The 19266-nt window shown below is 42.0% G+C and overlaps 2 protein-coding genes across 2 annotated transcripts; one reads left to right on the top strand and one right to left on the bottom strand.

Annotated features, from left to right (window-relative positions):
• The first annotated feature begins 7504 nt into the window (after nucleotides 1-7504).
• Nucleotides 7505-11526, top strand: LOC6043961 (ATP-dependent RNA helicase DHX8). Its single transcript, XM_038261934.1, is given in 6 exon segments — nucleotides 7505-7702; nucleotides 7778-10014; nucleotides 10069-10888; nucleotides 10891-11090; nucleotides 11092-11127; nucleotides 11129-11526. Coding segments are annotated over 6 exon segments (3705 nt in total). The 5' UTR covers nucleotides 7505-7608; the 3' UTR covers nucleotides 11447-11526.
• On the bottom strand, nucleotides 11464-12896 carry LOC6043960 (mitochondrial ribonuclease P protein 1 homolog). The gene is made up of 2 exons (XM_001861509.2): nucleotides 12275-12896; nucleotides 11464-12207 (listed from the first exon to the last, which is right to left on the bottom strand). Exons 1-2 carry the CDS (start codon nucleotides 12811-12813, stop codon nucleotides 11523-11525), a joined length of 1224 nt encoding a protein of 407 aa, XP_001861544.2. The 5' UTR covers nucleotides 12814-12896; the 3' UTR covers nucleotides 11464-11522.
• Between the last annotated feature and the right edge of the window lie 6370 nt (nucleotides 12897-19266).

The following is a 19266-nucleotide window of genomic DNA, read 5'->3' as shown; positions in this document are numbered from 1 at the left end:
TTGTTGACCTTTTCCATCTCCTGCTCCTTCAAGTCCATTGTGTTCAATCGAAGCGAGGAAATCTTCATCTGCAGACTCTTGTCCGGGTTCTTTTCCAAGTACTCATCCACCAAGGGTCGCGACGTGTTGGAAACGTCCGCCCACGAGGGTTCCAAAATTCCGTTGATCAAATCCACACAGAATCGGAACCGCTCCTCGACGTCACCCACCAACCCCTCAAAGATGGCCATAATCGTCTTCACGTTGCCCTCGCCAAGATCGCCGCAAGCCAACATTTCCGCCAGCACCTTCTTCAAGTTCTCCCGACCGACCTCGTCACCCAGATCATACGACGCCACAATCTCCAGTAGCACCTGCATCATCGACTGGAAGTACACTTCTGCAGCTTGTCCGTCGTCATCGACGGATTGTACGCCAGCTGCCGGATGTAGTTGCACAGCGTCGGCGTGTCCACAAAGCTGCAACAGAGCAACGTTATTGTAACAGTTTAGATAGATTCCCTGGAAAACTCACGTCTTAATGTAGTTGCAAAACGCCGTCAGGTCCACCATGTACGCGTCCAGCTCGTCCGACTCGGTGTGGTGGAGGAACTCTAACAGCGCGTGCCAGCAGATGGCCGTCTAGATGGTGAGGTTCTTCAGCGGGATCGTTTTGTCCTCCTCGCGCAACCCGAGCATCGTTGTGGCATCGTTGATGCCGTATTTACTGCGAGAAAATTGCTTACTTAAACAAAACCTACCTTTTACAGATGTTTTGAGATACTCACGTAAAGATCTCTCCAGCGCAAGCTTGGCCGTCTTCGCAAACCGTTCCATCTCCTTCTCTCCCGCGTCGATTTTGAGCGTCTTCACGAACGCCACATAATTCTTCTGGTACGACTCGAACCACTGCGGAATGAGCACGTTCTTGACGACCCGCTGCTCCTTATCCGAGTGGTCGTTCAGACCCTGCTCAAGGAAGGTCAACCGCTGGGACACTTTGTACTGCTTGACCGGGTAGCTGCTCATCTGGATGTACGTGTGCCGCCGGACGCGTTCATCAACGTCCCAAAGGCGCCCGAGGATGTACGGAATTGTCCGGTATTTGCGACCCAGCGACGTAATGACCGCTTGACGGACAATCGGCGACACCATGTGGAATATGTATATGCAGAAGACATCGTCTTCCGGATCTTCCGGGCTTTGCAAACGTTGCAGGGTCAACACGGCTTGGACGCGAACCGACAGGGTCATGTCCCGCATTCGTTCCAGATGGTACTTTAGAATCCGATCGCAGATGTCATCGTCCAGCGGTGAGAAAAAAAAATGCGTGCCATAGGGAGCAAGTTCCGGAAAAAGTGAAGTTCGGAACTCCATTATCTACATTTCCGACTACTTTGGACTGGCTGGCAGAAGAAACGCCGTAAAGAACGGTGAGCGGAGTTCCTGAACCTGCTTGCCGCCCTTTTCCGCTATTCTTCACTTATCAATCGCACGCGGCGGAATCGCACGAAGGTGGACCCTACCGTCCCGGTGAATGAATGAATGAATTCGAAATTTGGGTCAACCTGATCTAGCTGGAACGTTAAATAATGCGAGAACGGCCTTCGTTGGCTTTCCTCTTCGTTGCAGTCGAACTCGTTCCACGCGAATTGTTGATCTGTCTTTCCGGATCAAACTTCGCCGAGCAGCCAAATACAGATCGAACAGTTTGAACTTTGGCCTACTGTGAATTGAAGCAAGCTTTAGTAGCCAAACTTGACAAATGATCCCATGTTTGGTCGTCGTAGTCAGTATAGGTGGAATCCGTATCCGCAAAATCTGCCTCTGAGAAGCCACCATTGCTGGCAAGTACACTCTTGGCGATCCGCATTTATCGTGTGCAGAAAATCGCCAGAACCTAAGATGCATAGAAAACAATACAGCACAGCATTTATAAACTTTATTTCAAAAATCTTCAACCTACCTTCAAGTGGATAAATAAAATTGCCCTCCAGCTGCTCCTTGCACCTTCGCCTCTTAATTGCCTCCGCATCGAGCGTCCCCAAGACCACGATTATTTTCCGTCCGCCTGCCCTTGTTCACCCTCGCACCATCACACGCCTGGCAGGTAGAGAGCCTGGAGCTTATCAGAGAACGGACATCTCAAACCAAAAGTACCAATCGAAGCACGAGAACTGTCAAACAAAGGTACCAATCGAGCAAAATCCTTTGTCTTATGCTCGATTGGTACCTCCGTTTGACAGTTCTCGTGCTTCGATTGGTACTTTTGGTTTGAGATGTCCGTTCTCTGATAAGCTCCAGGCTCTCTACTGGCAGGAACTATTATGCGCTTTTGTTCGAACATTGGGCCTACCGAATCTGCTGGATACTCCTTGGCCGCAGCATTTCCGCGAGCACGGCCCCACCGCATTTTTTTTGTTCCTCGACGTTACGGTGCGCTGCCCCTAATTGATTCGCCATCAACGGACACCAGTTTTGGTTCTTTTCCAATTTACACAACTTCATCAAACAGCTGACTTTGTTGTGACGTTCAAAACAAAAATAATTTTTAAGCGCGCGAAATAAAACAAAGCAACATAGAGCTTTATGACGTTTCGCGTACACACACTAGCGCACCATTTGATTTTGCTGGCCGGACAAAATTTAACCTCACTTTTTTTTCGTGTACGTACACGCAATACATGCGCACGTAAATAACTCTATAGAGTTATCTAAGCCCGCTCTCACGCACACTAGCACACCATTTGATTTGCTGTTCGGTACAAAATTTAACCTCACTTTTTTTCGTGTACGTACACGCAATACATGCGCACGTAGATAACTCTATAGAGATCTCCACGGTTTCTCTCACGCACACCATCATTCTGTGTTAGTCTTTGTATTTGAAGTATTGTTTTGGTTTTGAACGATTGTGATTGGCTGAATTCCAAGCAGCTGATTTTGTTTACACTTTTTTTACCAGGGCCTCGCCTCGAAACGTCATACAGGAACAAAAGCTGCGTACCGAAGAACAGCCACAGAGTAATCCAGAGGGAGCACTGGCATTTAATTTATGGTTGCGTTACGCGGTACATCGTGGTACATCCCCCCTTCAGGAAAAACTTAGCATGAGAAGCTATTTCTTTGCTATCTTAGTTCACTGGATTTTTCAGAGGCGTTACGTTTTTCAATGACAGTTTTCCTTGTCAGACATTCAAAACATTACTCAAACCGACTCAATCAGTTGAAAATTCATAATTTTTAGGTTGCTTTCGAACTGTTATCTGTTTTTCCGGTAAATATTGGATAAGGCGTTTCCCGAGCCGCAGGGCGTCTTAACGTCTTGGAAAAAATACCGCTGAATGCATGCAGATGGGTAAGTTGGCTTGCACCTAGGCTTGCACAGGTTTGCGTAAGTCGCCTGTGGCTGATTAATTGCTTGATTGAAATGCTACCGAGAGGTTAATTCCGAGTAGGTGTTAGATTACGTTTAATGACCAGGGTTGTGAATTAAGTTATCGATTCGCAGCCCATCTTTCAATCCACTCTCAAATGTACCATCGCTCGAAGTTCCAAATTCTATTGATTTGTGATACATTGCATTTGTGTTCCCGGCCTTGGATGGGGGAGGGGGAGTTGATGTGACCAATGTTAACTGATTTAAACAGTTTTCTTGCTATCAAAAACCCCGCAGCTCCCAAAAAAACATGTCCCTCGTATTTTATACTTCCTCCGTTTGGTTTTCATTTGAAATTAAAAACAATTTCCATTATATAAATTAAATTTATAGCCGAGTTAATAGTTTTATTTGCCAAAATATATTCAAACATATATAAAAAACACATAAACATTTCTTCGCATTCCGAGCTTGGCGGATTTCCTCCTTCAGCAAAACAGGACACTTCTTCAAAGCCGACTTTCCGATGGCCCAGAGACGAGGTCAGTTCGAGGTCTCCTTCACCAAAACAGGACACCTTCCTTTTTTTCACGATCGGCCCGTCGAATATTTTTTTGCTAAACAAAACGAAAGTCAGTTTGACAGCAAATTATTTTTAATTATTGGCTACTAGATTTAATTAAAATATCCGTTCAAAAACATAACGCCTAAAAAAAATATATAACGCCTGCTACCTTTAGGAAAATCCAACAACAACAACCGTAACGCAGCCACAAAATTCGATGACATTTGTTCGGACTGCGTCCTCTGGATTACTCTGTGGAACAGCTGTGGGCGCGTTGACGTTTTGGAATTTTGACAGTTTGGAACGAGTGAATTACCCTAATATCGCACTTCGTAAATAGAGATCTCCACGGTTTCTCTCACGCACACCACGATTCTGTGTTAGTATTTGTATTTGAAGTATTGTTTTGGTTTTGATCGACTGTGATTGGCTGAATTCCAAGCAGCTGATTTTGTTTACACTATTTTTACACAGACATAGGCAAATCGAGTAGACCAATCGTCTGTAAAAAACAGCTGTTTACCACGTGCTCGTGGTATAATAAAGGGCACAGCTGATTTTGACAGACGAATTAATCTACTCGATTTGCCTATGTCTGTGTGTAATTTTGTTACAAACTAACACACTTTCGCGCGTGGATATCTCTATTGAAAAATTACTGTGCTGCCAACTTCGCTGTCAAGCATACACGCAGAAAAATGTTTTGTAGAATCAGCCTGTACGAGGTTTGAATCAACAAAAATTTTGTTGAATATAATCAACGCCGATTTTGCGTTGAAACAAACCTTGATTTTCTCAATTCCACAAAAGTCTTTTGTTGTTTCGAAAAAGCTACTTTGACGTTTAGCGTTGATTCAACAAAAATAATGATTTTCAAATCAACAAAACGTTTTGTTGATTCAAATATGCCTTATTTTTCTGCGTGTATCTGTAAGCGCACGTAGATAACTCTATTAGTCTTTAGTTTTGTCCATCCGCTCGGATGTATGTTTAAAAATATTTTAAATCAAATTTGCTCTTTGCTTATAAAAAAAAAATAAAAAAAAAAAACAAATCGTAACTATTTTTTAAATAATTATTTTATGTTTCTATATGGTACTTAGGTATCGAGATGAACTATTTGAACTTTAAAATAATCTTATGATATACGATAACCATTTCAGAAAACATAATTAAATAGTTTTACAAAGTCGTCAAGGAAAAAAATCACCATTTCAAACTTTAAAATAATTCTATAACTTATGGTAACCATTTGACAAATAGTCATCCAGGTCCGCAATTTGAACCATTTGAACTTTAAAATTACCTTATGATTTAGGGTAACCATTTGAGAAAACATCCACAAATAGTTTTTTAAAGTTATCAAGAAAATTGTTGACCATTATGAACATTAAAATAACTCTATTACGTATGGTAACCATTTAACAAATAGTTGTCGAGGTCCGCCAAATAACATTATTACAAATGGTGACTATATCTCATAAGGTTATTTTAAGTTCCTCACCACAATCGATATAGTTTTCGTTTATCCGGGAAGTGTACAAGTCCAAATAGTTCAAACAATTTATCAACTTTATTGAGAACAATATAGCAAAATTCCACAGATTTTAGATTTTTATAGTCAGAACCTGTAAGAACTAAAAACCTACTATAAATGCTATAGTAGAACACAATTGATGGCGGCCAAATTTTTTTCGATAAGTTTGTATAATCCAAATAATTTGTCAACTTACATGAAGTAAAATTACTATACACCATACTATTTTGAATTAAAAATTTCTATAAGTCCAAATAGTTCAAACAATATTTCAACAGTATGGAGTACAATTACAGTTTGTTATATAATCCAACTATATGTTAAACGATTGGTACAAAAATTTCAACTTTTATCAAGTAAATTGATCACGGTCGATTCCTCTGGATGATAGAGAACCTTCAACACCCCACTTCTCCTCAGATTATCAGAAAACTCCCAAAAGAAGAAAAATGTTACGAGGGCTCATGAAATTGACTTTCACTATTCCAGAAAAAGTAGGCATGCTGTTCTTACCATACACCAAAAATATGTTTACTACATGGTGGACTATTACTGTTTACTATAAAATGAGTCAATTGTTTGGACTTATCGAAAAATACTTGCCCCCGAGCTTGCTCCCTTCTAACACAACATGTCACCAAAACCACTGAAAAACCACCAACAGATATAGATCAATCGGATAAGGCGGCAGCAGTTCGGCAACAACGTAAATAACATCACATATAATGGCGGTAAACATTCACCAACTATCGATAGAACTTAAAAATCAAATTTGATTATATCCGAAGTAGTTATCACAACAATTGTAGGGTTCATTTTTGCGGTCTTTTTAAAGTGTCGGCAAAGTAGTGTCGGTAAAGTAGTTTTTCAGAAACTATATAGGGAATAGTCAATTTTTGGGCAATGACTATTTGACGTAAAATCCAAGTTTATAAAAATATTTACATATGTATGAAAACCTCATATAGTTTTCTGCCTAACAGCTAATTTCTCATATAGTAAAATCGACCAAAACTATTTTGGGAATGGAATTAATGGTTTGATATATCGTACATATATAGTTGGGTTACAATTTAATGAATAGTAGAGACCATTTGATAAATAGTTGAGTAACTATTTGTCATAAAGTAGTTATATAGTTCATGACTATGCGGGTAGGTTTTGACAAAGGTTTTATCAAGGCTTTGAGGATGTTGATAGGATTCAGTTGTAAAGCCTTGAACTTCTATGTTCTATAAATAGGCCGTGAAATTTACTAGATTAAAACTTATTTTAAAAATAAATTGTTTGCTCTACAGCATTGCCTTGGCGAAGGGTATTTTTTCCAGTCATTTAGATATAGATGTCATAAACTTTGGCCTTTTTTCACATAAAAATCAACTTTTTAAACATTTCTCGAAATGCAATGATAGTTTAGGATTACGACCTAGTTTACGACTAAATGCATCGTTTGCAGTAAAAAAAATCCCGTTAGTTTACATTTTTGACTAGGGATCTTTTACAATGTTTTGCTTGAATTCCAACTCTCTTAGATACATTTGAAAGGTCTTTTAAAAACACTTCAAAATGTGCTACACTCAACCCCCGGTGGTTAGTCACTTTTTCGTTTGACACTTTTTTAGTTTGTAGTTTGTTGGTTGGTCAAAGTCAAACTAAAAAGTGACAAACTGTCACTTTTTACACGGCGCTCACGCACACTGTCAAAACAAACGCTTGTTAGTGTGTGTGAACTCCGTGTAAAAGGGGTGTCAAACTAAAAAGTGATCCCGTTCGTTTGACAACAGTTGGTGTCAAACCGTCGTCAAACCATCAATAAACCAAATTTTCAGTTTTTGCTTTTTATGTGTTTGCGTCTGACTCAAGGCGGTTTCAAAAACACCCAAAAAGCAAAAACTGAGAATTTGGTTTATTGGGTCGTTTAAAAAAAAACTACAGGAATCAATACTACAGGTTTGGCTTCAACGTGCAATCAAATTTGGTTTTATGCTGTAATTATTAATGTAAAGTTAGCGTGTATCGGTACCGCTGTAAAAACTTTGACAGCTGCCAAATAATAAACAAAACGCATCAAAAACGATGGCAGTTCAGTAAATTTCACTAAAAAGTTTCTTTCACAGAAAAAATCAAGTAAATCAGAGTTTTAACAACCATGGACGAACTGGAACAGCTCGAGCACCTGTCGCTGGTGTCCAAGATCTGCACGGAACTGGAAAACCACTTGGGCCTAAACGACAAAGATTTGGGTAAGTTTCGCGTTGCATCCATTTCGGTTTTTCCCCTTCAACAAAGTTTGACCCAATTTCTTCCTCCATCCCCAGCCGAGTTCATCATCGATCTTGCGGAGAAAAACCCCTCCGAAGAGGGCTTCCGCCGCGTGCTGGGCGAAAACGGTGCCGAGTTTTCCGAATCGTTCACCGCGAACCTGCTGCGCATCATCCAGCTGATGAAGCCGCCCAAGAATCGGTCAGGCGGTGGTGGCGCGGCCGATTTCGAGCGGGACGATCAGGTGGGCGCGTTGGCGTGCAAGTTTCCGGGGCTGGCCATCCCGAACGCCAAGAAGGGGTACGAGTCGGAACCGGAGGATGGCGAGGAGTTCGAGACGAAGAAGCGAACGAACGTGGTGGATGATATGTTTGCGGAGTTGGAGAGTATGGCGCCGTCGACGTCGAAGGGTGGTGGGAGTAAGAAGTCGAGGGAGCAGCAGGAAGTGGACAACATGTTGGCGGAGTTGGAGAGTTTGGCGCCGTCGACTTCGTCGACTGGGAAGAGGGAAGATCGTGAGGGGGGGAGGCGGGACCGACGGAGTAGATCCAAGGACAGGAAGAGGAGTAGGTCGAGGGAGCGGAAGCGGAGTAGGTCGCGGGATAGGGATAGGGAGCGGAGGAGGAGGTCGCGGTCGAGGGATAAGGAGCGAAGGAGGAGGAGCAGAAGTGGGGAGAGAGATCGTAGGTCGCGTCGTAGTCGTAGCCGTTCAAGGGATCGGAGAAGGCACCGCAGCAGGTCGAGGGAGTTTGAGCAGAGAAAGCGGACGCCGCCGCGGCAGATGCCGGAGGAACCGGAGCCCGGTCAGATCTACAACGGTAGGGTGGTCAACATTGTGGCGTTTGGTTGCTTCGTTCAGTTGACGGACTTTCGCCGCAAGAAGGAAGGATTGGTGCACATTTCGCAGCTTTCGTCCGAGGGTCGGGTGAACACCGTGACGGATGTGGTCAATCGGAACGACAACGTAAAGGTGAAGGTGATTTCGATTGCCGGCTCAAAGATATCGCTCTGTATGAAGGACGTTGACCAGGAATCGGGCAAGGATTTGAATCCGCTGTCGCACGCGCACCTGCAGGACGGTGAAATGGCCAACAGGAACCCGGATCGACCGATGAACGTACCGTCGATGCTGAACATCCAGGAGAATGATGGCGCAGAGGAGACATCTCACAAGAAGGTGACGCGCATCTCCAGTCCGGAGCGTTGGGAGATCAAGCAGATGATTTCATCCGGCGTGATTGACCGCAGCGAGATGCCAGATTTCGACGAGGAAACGGGGTTGCTGCCGAAGGACGAAGACAGCGAGGCGGATATTGAGATTGAAATTGTGGAGGATGAACCACCGTTTTTGCAGGGTCACGGTCGTGCGTTGCACGATCTCTCTCCGGTGAGAATCGTCAAGAATCCGGACGGATCGCTGGCGCAGGCCGCGATGATGCAATCCGCGCTGGCGAAGGAACGTCGCGAAGTGAAGATGCTTCAGCGGGAGCAGGAAATGGACTCGGTTCCAACGAACATGAACAAAAACTGGATCGATCCGTTGCCCGAGGAAGATACGAGAGCGCTGGCGGCGAATGTCCGAGGCGTCGGTATGGCCATGGCGGACGTCCCCGAGTGGAAGAAGGCCATCATCGGTGGCAAGAAGTCCTCGTACGGCAAGAAAACCGACATGAGTCTGGTCGAGCAGCGACAGTCGTTGCCGATCTACAAGCTGCGCGACGATCTGATCAAGGCCGTCACGGACAATCAAATTCTGATCGTCATCGGTGAAACCGGTTCCGGCAAGACAACCCAAATCACGCAATATCTGGCCGAGTGTGGCTTCATCGCGCGTGGCAAGATCGGTTGCACCCAGCCGCGTCGTGTGGCCGCCATGTCCGTGGCGAAGCGCGTGGCGGAAGAGTACGGTTGTCGGCTCGGGCAGGAGGTCGGATATACGATCCGTTTCGAGGACTGCACCTCGCAGGAAACGGTCATCAAGTACATGACGGACGGTATGTTGCTGCGCGAGTGCTTGGTCGATTTCGACTTGAAGTCCTACTCCGTGATCATGTTGGACGAGGCGCACGAGCGGACCATTCACACGGACGTTCTGTTTGGGTTGCTCAAACAGGCGGTCCAGAAGCGGCCGGAACTCAAGCTGATCGTTACTTCGGCCACGCTGGATGCCGTCAAGTTTTCGCAGTACTTTTTTGAGGCTCCCATTTTTACCATCCCAGGTCGAACCTTCCCGGTGGAGATTCTGTACACCAAGGAACCGGAAACGGACTATCTGGACGCGTCGTTGATCACGGTAGGTTACTATTGTGGCAATTACGACGCCAAGCTAAGTTCATATCTCTTTCAGGTTATGCAAATCCACCTTCGAGAGCCACCCGGCGATATTCTGCTCTTCCTTACGGGTCAAGAAGAGATCGACACGGCTTGCGAGATCCTGTACGAACGTATGAAATCGCTCGGACCGGACGTTCCAGAACTCATCATCCTCCCCGTCTACTCCGCCCTGCCCTCGGAAATGCAAACCCGTATCTTCGATCCGGCCCCGCCCGGCTCCCGCAAAGTGGTCATCGCGACCAACATCGCCGAAACTTCACTCACAATCGACGGAATTTACTACGTTGTTGACCCGGGCTTCGTGAAGCAAAAGGTCTACAACTCCAAAACGGGCATGGACTCGCTGGTCGTAACCCCCATTTCACAAGCTGCCGCCAAGCAGCGCGCCGGTAGAGCTGGACGAACCGGCCCCGGAAAGGCGTACCGACTGTACACAGAGCGAGCGTACCGGGACGAAATGTTGCCCACCCCGGTGCCGGAAATTCAACGCACCAACTTGGCCACCACTGTGTTGCAGCTCAAAACGATGGGCATCAACGACCTGCTGCACTTTGACTTTATGGACGCCCCACCGGTAGAATCGCTCGTAATGGCCCTGGAACAGCTGCACTCACTGTCGGCGCTGGACAACGAAGGTCTGCTGACGCGGCTGGGTCGACGAATGGCCGAGTTCCCCCTCGAACCGAACCTCTCCAAGCTGCTCATCATGAGCGTTGCGCTCAACTGCTCCGACGAAGTCCTGACCATCGTTTCGATGATCTCCGTGCAGAACGTGTTCTATCGCCCCAAGGACAAGCAAGCCCTCGCCGATCAGAAGAAGGCCAAATTCAACCAGATCGAGGAGATCACCTCACCCTGCTTGCCGTGTACAACAGCTGGAAGAACAACAAATTCTCAAACGCCTGGTGCTACGAAAACTTTGTCCAAATCCGTACCCTCAAACGAGCCCAGGACGTGCGCAAGCAGCTGCTCGGCATCATGGACCGTCACAAGCTGGACGTGGTTTCCGCCGGCAAGAGCACCATGCGCGTCCAAAAAGGCCATCTGCTCCGGCTTCTTCCGAAACGCGGCCAAAAAAGGACCCCCAGGAAGGCTACCGCACGCTGGTAGACTCCCAGGTCGTCTACATTCACCCGTCGAGCGCCCTCTTCAACCGGCAACCCGAGTGGGTCGTCTACCACGAGCTTGTCCAAACCACCAAGGAGTACATGCGCGAAGTGACCACCATCGACCCCAAGTGGCTCGTTGAGTTCGCACCCGCCTTCTTCCGCTTCTCCGACCCCACCAAGCTCAGCAAGTTCAAGAAGAACCAACGGCTGGAACCACTCTACAACAAGTACGAAGAACCCAACGCGTGGCGAATCAGCCGAACCCGACGACGACGGAACTAAAGCAACTAATGTTCCAAATTAAAGTCTATTTTTATTTTTACTCTAAACTTAATAAACACTACACCACTGTAGGAACTCAATATCGCTTCTTAAACTTCCGTTCCGAGTGAAATGACCCCGCGCTAAACTTGAACTTGCCCATCTGCTTCCGCTCGCGGAAGCGCTGCTCCTGTTCCTGCTGCTGCTCGTCCACCGGGACAATCTTCCGCTTCGGAACGTGCTCCAGCGCCCGCTCGAAATCGTTCGACCCCTTCAGCTCCAGCAAAATCAGCAGCATCTGGTCCAACGTCAACGACTTCCCACTCTTGAACTGAAAGTACCGATCCAGCGGCAGCCGCGCCATCCTCAGGCCCAGCTTTTTCGCCTTGCCGAGCGAGATCGCCTCTTGGCTGGATTTGTCCACCATCGCGCCCACAATGTACACGTCGTCCGGGCTGAACTCGTTCAGATCGTTCTTGCAGTGCGGCGTCAGGTAGACCAGCCGCTCCTTCGGGAACAGGTCCAGATAGCTGCGCTCGGTCACGTTGATCGGGAAGGCCGGTTCGTCCATCTGGGCCAGGTGTTTCCGCAGCGAGACCATCGTGCTGGACCGGAAGTCGGCGTTGCAGTGGTGCACGTTGAACGGTTCGTTGTGCAGCCGGTTGATGCCGAAGCACAGCATCAGTTGCTTGGCCGTGTTCCGCATCTCCTTTTCGTTCATGTAGCTGTCGTACGAGCAGTCAAACACCAGGTTCTGGCCGAAGCGCATCGCCTGCACTAATCTGCAATGGAAAATTTGCAGTTCAAAGTTCTGCATGAGTGTCCTTGTTGTACCAAGTTTATTCTTACTTATTGTTGTGAAAATGGTCCATCGTCGAGTCGTAAATCCGCAGAAACATCGTGTTGTGGAACAGCCCGTAAATGATGTGGTCATTGTCGGCGTTGGCCAGATCCAGCTCTTCCCTGCGCTTTGCCACCTCCAGCTTGCGCTGCTCCTTCTTGGCGCGCTGGCTCTCCTTGGCCATCTCGATGTTCCACAGGTACAGATAGTAGTGCCGCCGCTGGTTCCGCGATTCCAGCCCCAGCAGGTGCTCCCAGTTTGATTCCTTGATCTTAGCCGGCGTTGGCACTTTGCGACCCTCCTGGCGCATCACCTCCATCTCGAGCTCCAGGATTTTACGCTTTTTGTCGAGGTCGTCTTTGGCCTTTTCTTCTTCCGAAGCAGATTTTGGGGATTGCTTGCTGCTGGGAAGGTTTGCGTAATGTCGAACCAGCGAAAACGTCGGTGGAATGGTTTTGCTGTGAGCTGGTTGGATTGACTGTTGCGGCCGGAAGAGTTTAACGGTTGTGGTCAACCCACTCCGGGCGCACATCAATGTTCGTAGCATTTTTAAACTATTTTCCAGTTATTTCTTCAAATCTCACGTTTTTTGACTGCAAATCTTCAAAATGTTTACATGCGGACTGAAATTTTGACGTTTCTTACAGTAGAGGCCCAAATGTTTACATAAATTTGGCCTCACACGCTCATTAAATTCAATGCATACTTGGGTTTAATTCGACCAAAATGCTCCCAAAACTAACTAGTCATTTTAGAGTTATCTTTTTAAAGATTCCCCAGACACGGAATATTTTAGCAGAGCGCTGGTTCTGCCCAAACGGTTTATCATTTCTGCTAGACTGCTGTAAGAATCAGGGTTGTTACGGGAAAGTCGAAAAAATCCGCGGAAAATCCACGCCGACCGAAATCCAATCCGCGCCATATAAAAAATCGCGTTAATGTTATTTCCAAAAAAACTAATACAGAACGTATTTGATAAAAAAATGAAACTCGTTTTATGTTTGAAGGAATGAAAGCAAAAAATCCTTTTAAAAAATACCTCAAGAGACGTCAAGAAAAGTGTCACCAAAAAAAATCTTTTTGCAAATCAGAGGGACACTACAATAATTTTGACCAATATAAACAAACTAGAAAATTATAAAATAATATAAGTAGAATTTAAAAATCTGATAAATGAAATTTAACTTCAAAAATATAAGCTCAAAAAACCAAAATTTAAAATTTTAGTATGATTTAATTTTAGATTTCGAAATTCAAAATCTATGAATTTAAATACAGATTGTATTCACTAAAATTTCATTCCGAAACCAATTGCATTTCCAACATTTGAAATATTTTCTTCTAAAAATCTAAGAATTTAAAAATTTAAAAAAAAATAAAGAATTTAAGAATTTAAAAATTTGAGAATATAAGAATTTAAGATTTTTGGAATTTAGGATCTAAGAATTTAAATTTATTTGAGATGTTTGAAATTTCCCTTATTTTTGTTTTCAAAATTGTTTTAAATTTAATATTTGTTAGTTTTCAAATTATTATGTTTTTTTATTTTTTTTTATTTTGAATTTTTCTTCTAATATTGAATTTTTGATTTTTTTAGTTTTTTGGAGCTTTGAATTTCTGATTTTTAAAATCTTGAATTAAGAAATTACAATTTTAGAAATTCGAAAAAAAATAATCTTAATTTTAAAAATTTTGATTAAAAAATACTATTAGAATATATAAAAAAAAAGTTTAAAATTTTTGAAATTTGAAATTGGAATCAAGGGGTAGGACAGTGAGTAATTTTGAGACATTTTGAAAAATTTTGAGTCAGATTGAGCCACTCTCGTTACTCAAAATTGTTCAGTTTTTCACGAACGACGTAACCCGCTTTGACACTGACGTTTGGATCGACATTTGTCACCGAGCATGATTGTCAAAAACATAAAGAGCAGAAAACGTGTTTCGGCGGCCCAAAGTTTTCAATTTTGTGTAAAATTGGTCCATGAAAAATCTTCATCCTTTTTCCCTTTCTATTTCCCCTTGGGGGTCAGTGCGTAGGATCAAATATTTGACCGCCCGTGAGCAAGCACCTTGGAGTGTTGCACCGAGCCATGTTCCGACGAAAACGACCAGGATTGGAAATAGGCTGGCGGCGGATACAAGGGTTCAGGAAGTTGAAGTCGGGCCCAAGTGGTGGCCAGTACGTGATGCTAAAGTCGGCTTGAGTTTGTGAGTTTAGAATGACCGCGACTTTAAAAGCTTCCCGCCCAGTCAGATCACCACAACAACAAAAAGGTTCCGAAGGAAGAGGTGCTCTAAGAACAAAAGATCAAATGGTTCCAAAAATTGAACTCAACATGCAGTTTGAGATTATTAGCAAGACGGAAACACTCAACATAGCCCCATGATTGCGGCCCTGAAAGATGTTGGGGGACAGGGAAGTTTCTCTTTAGGGACAAAGATTTGCGGCGGAAATTGACATCTTAGGACGCCGAGGACGAAGGTGCGATTTCGTCGATCATCAGCAAGTCCATCCGGAACTGGGTTTCCAATCCTTGAAAATGCATCACGCCAAAACCAAACAATCAAATTTCGAGCAAGAGCTGTATGTTTTAGGGCATGCCTTTTGTTGTATTGGTCTGAGAAAATTTAGTCAAAATATAATTGGTCTAGTTTTGTTTATCATTTATTGCATTACTCTATTCTCCGTACCCCGTTGAGTCCCTCCTTCAATCTCGCTGGAGTCTTGTCCCACCCGCTGTTCTAATTCAGAATACCTCGCGAATCTAGAAAAAAAAAACAGTTCATTTCATCCAAGCAGGTTCCAGTCACTGAAATCTGGCTTGATTTTTTTCGTTTGCTGTAGAAAATAAACACAAGCGGCCTGAAAACCTCCCGGAATTTGGGGAGAATATTTTTTGGGATATTGAGCTGGAGCAGATTAAAGGCCATCTCATCCACACAAGAACCGTACGAGGTGTTCTTTAGCAGGAAACTTCTGTTGTTGAAGGGGGACGGGAACGGTGCATGTCTTCTGATAAGCCGCCACCCGCACATCGCAAGTTCCAGGTTTTCCTTCTGTGCATCTAACAGATCTACCATATCATGGAACCTGGCAGTTTTTTTTATAGATCAGCAATTTTGTCGTCTTTGGACGCATGTCGCAATCCCAGCCTAGTGCAATTATTATATTTAGCACAAAAAAACTGCAACCAAAATCAACCAATTTCCTTATCTTTTCTGAGCCTTACTGTTTGTAAACATTTCAACGATTTCAACTGTCAAAATGAGCATTCGAAAATTCCGTAACCTGTCTTCAAATTACTCAGGAGTAAAATTGAGTAACTTTGAGTAAGATTGAGTAACATTGAGAAATTGAGTCACTCAGTTACCCTGTTTGAAAAATGTCGCACGTCGTACGAGTTGTCGCACGGTTTTGATTTTACCGTTTCGATATCGATTGGTCGAAAGGACGACAAGCGTGCGACAAACACTCGACAAGCCCGACATTGTTTCTCCTATCGATCTTCCTTCAATTTGACGTCACGATTTTCGTCGACGCAAGCAGTTTGACAGTTCTTTTCAGTTGGTCTTGTTTTAACTTGATTGCAACCGGATTGAGCCAGTTTTCGTTGCTGTTGAGCTTCGCAAGGATTTTGGCCGGTTGGTAGGTGAGTTGTGTTATTTTTCTGCCGGAAAGATTCAGCCGAAGTGGGCGAGCGGCCAAATCATAGTGTCATGTGTTCCAGGTTTCCTGATTTCGGTCATCGTGGTGGTAGAGGCGAAGGAGAATGGGAAATAGAGATAACCCGGCGGCCATGCCGGAAGGCGGGAGGAACCGGTCTGCGGTCAAGTAAACGGATGTTTTACTTTCCGCGGGAGGTTGCGCAGTATTCCCAAAGGAGAAGAAGGATGAAATACCAAGTTCCGCCCAAGGGAACATAAAGAGAGAAACGGAACTTCCAATTCCTAGGGAGTTGTTCACTGTTCTGGATGAATGAAAAGGAGGAGGAGGGCGGCAGAAGTTGTTATCAATGGAACTGGTGAGTCATGTTTTTGAAGTAATAAAAAAATCAAACAATCAGAAATTTAAAAAAAAAATAGAATTCAAAAAAAAATATAATTAAAAAAAACTAAAATTTTCTAAATTTATATTTTTTTTATTTTTAAAATTCTAAGATTTAAAAAAAATTTAAAGTTTATAATATTTGAAAACAAAATAAAATTTCTTACATGTTTCACACGTTTTAAAATTTTAAAAACTTTTAATGATTTCAAAATGTCTGTTTTTCTTTAAAATTTTGAATTATAAGGTAAATAAATTGTAAAATTATAAAATTAAAAATTATAAAATTATAAAATTATAAAATTATAAAATTATAAAATTATAAAATTATAAAATTATAAAATTATAAAATTATAGAATTATAAAATTATAAAATTATAAAATTATAAAATTATAAAATTATAAAATTATAAAATTATAAAATTATAAAATTATAAAATTATAAAATTATAAAATTATAAAATTATAAAATTATAAAATTATAAAATTATAAAATTATAAAATTATAAAATTATAAAATTCTAAAATTATAAAATTATAAAATTATAAAATTATAAAATTATAAAATTATAAAATTATAAAATTATAAAATTATAAAATTATAAAATTATAAAATTATAAAATTATAAAATTATAAAATTATAAAATTATAAAATTATAAAATTATAAAATTATAAAATTATAAAATTATTAAATTTTAAAATTATAAAATTATAAAATTATAAAAATATTAGAATTTTAGAATTTTAAAATTGTAAAATATTTGGATTCTACAAATCAAAAAATTAAAAAATTAAACCATCCACATTAACAACCCCCGGGTCTTTTGTGGTCTCTTTTGCAAGTTTCTGCTCGAATCATAAACACTAAAACTTAAATTGTATTATTCTTAAATTCTTGATATTTTCAAAAAAAATTTTTTTGATTATTTAGATATTTTAAATTTTTACGATTCTAACATTCGAACATTCCAAAATTATTTAAAAACTTTAATGTTCATTGCTTATTTAAAGCAAGGACTGCAGAATCCCAAGAAACACACGCTTTAAATTAAAAAAAAAAAAAAACAAAATTCTCCATACAAATTGTTGATAAAAAATCAGCATCAACGATTTTTAAACTGAAATTTAAAATGTTCGAAATTTTTTGTTGTGTTAAACATTTTTTTGTCTTTTTACCTATAAATTAACAATTGAAAATTGGCTACATTTTTTAAATTTTACATTGAAAGTTAAATTTTATATTTCTAGTTATGTTTTGGATGATTTAGCCGAATGAAGTAATCTTTTTTCAGGTAACCAAAAATATTCCAATCGAATCCTGATGCTGACAACCCAGCGTTTCCGTGTTGTCCCACGGATCGAAAGATGTAACGATCGCACCGGAAGTGCGTAAACCGACGTTGACCCGTACTCCGGTGGCCATCAATCCGTGGGAAATAAACGAAAGAGCCGCTTCAGTGCCGTATCTACACGCTGGCGTTGGTTCGAAAAGATGGCTGACAAAATCCGGCCAAGATGCCGAAGCGACGAGATGAGCTTAAAGGCCAACCGGAAGACAACGCCAAAAACCATGTGAAGATCGCAACTTTGATTAATTTACAGAATAAATACATCTAAAAACTATTTAAAAATAAAAAAAAATGTTTATTTTTACTGCAACATAACCTAAAAAGCCGAAAAAACAGCACACGACAAAGGCACGACAACCTAAATAACAAAACCGTGCGACGTCGGTCGAATGTCGTACGACAATGTCGAACAATTTCGATGATCGATCGCACGACAAATACGACATTTTGGTGCAAAAACGTATGACATTCGTGCGAATGTCGCACGACATTGTCGTGCAACGTCGTACGGTTGCACGGACGACAAACGACGGACGTCCGACGGACTTTTCAGTCAGGGTACTCACTGTCCTACCCCTTGTGGTGGGCTCTTCACACATACTTATGCACATTCTCTATCCGATGCTTTGTTTATGGTGGGCTCTTCACACATACTAATGCGTGGGCTCTTCGAGGTTTTGGTGACTGTCAAACGTTCTAGACATTTACAGTGGTGCCAGGGGGCTGGTCAAGGCCCGTTCTTACACTGAAAATTGCGAATTGCGAATATTTAAAATCATTATGAAACAGACTTAACTGAAGTAACTTTTGCTCATTTTTGGTGGTGAGGTAGCTTATTAGGAGTACTTTCAGAATGTGAAATAACCCAGAAAGTGTCAAAATGTACATGATGCCTTTTGAAATGTTACCGTCGATATGTTGTTACACTGAAAACCCAACCATGGTAGTTGCTACCATATTGTAGGGTTAAATTGAGAACACGCACCGACGTATTTTTGCTAAAAACATTCCGAGCTTGAATTAACTGATTAACGCAGTCAGTTTACTATGTCGAGAGCGGTATGGTAATTTCAACCCTCTAATATGGAAAGAATGATAATGAATTCGTAATTGCTACCATGCAATTTTGTGGAAGCATGGTACATTCTACCATTTTTGTGTTGCTTTCACCAAAAAGCCACAGTTATTTTAATAAGCAGCATTTTTAGCAAATGTTCTTAAAATTACCATGGTCGGGCTTTCATTGTACTACAAAAAAGTGTAATCGTAGTTGAACTGAAAAAATCGTATGAAAAAGTGCGAAAACGAACTCAGCAAAGTGCGATTTTCAGTTGTAATGTACACGCAAAACGGACATTAGGTATAAATTCCTAATTTTTAGTATTTTTTGAACTTATGTTCTAGCTTGTCAAATTATACCTAAAAATTAGTATTTTTTTCTTCCTAAAATTTAGGATTTTTTTAGAACACTGAAGTACTTCTTAAAAATTCCTAAATTTTAGTATTTTCTTAGTTCTAAAATTGCGATTCACGTTTTGACAAGTCAAAACAAAATAATTTCGTGGCTGTGAGTTGGTGTTCCGCAGTGCTGCTGAAAACTT

This window comes from Culex quinquefasciatus, chromosome 3, assembly GCF_015732765.1.
Source record: "Culex quinquefasciatus strain JHB chromosome 3, VPISU_Cqui_1.0_pri_paternal, whole genome shotgun sequence".
Taxonomy (NCBI): Eukaryota; Metazoa; Arthropoda; class Insecta; order Diptera; family Culicidae; genus Culex; species Culex quinquefasciatus.
Note: the sequence above shows the minus strand (reverse complement) of the source record. Positions and strands in the feature narration are given on the sequence as shown.

Excerpts from the sequence above, each read along its gene's own strand:
- LOC6043960 (XM_001861509.2), bottom strand. The coding sequence starts at position 12,813 with ATGCTACGAACATTGATGTGCGCCCGGAGTGGGTTGACCACAACCGTT. Across the intron at positions 12,208-12,274 it reads GACCATTTTCACAACAATAA|ATTAGTGCAGGCGATGCGCT; the intron begins GTAAGAATAAAC and ends TTTCCATTGCAG.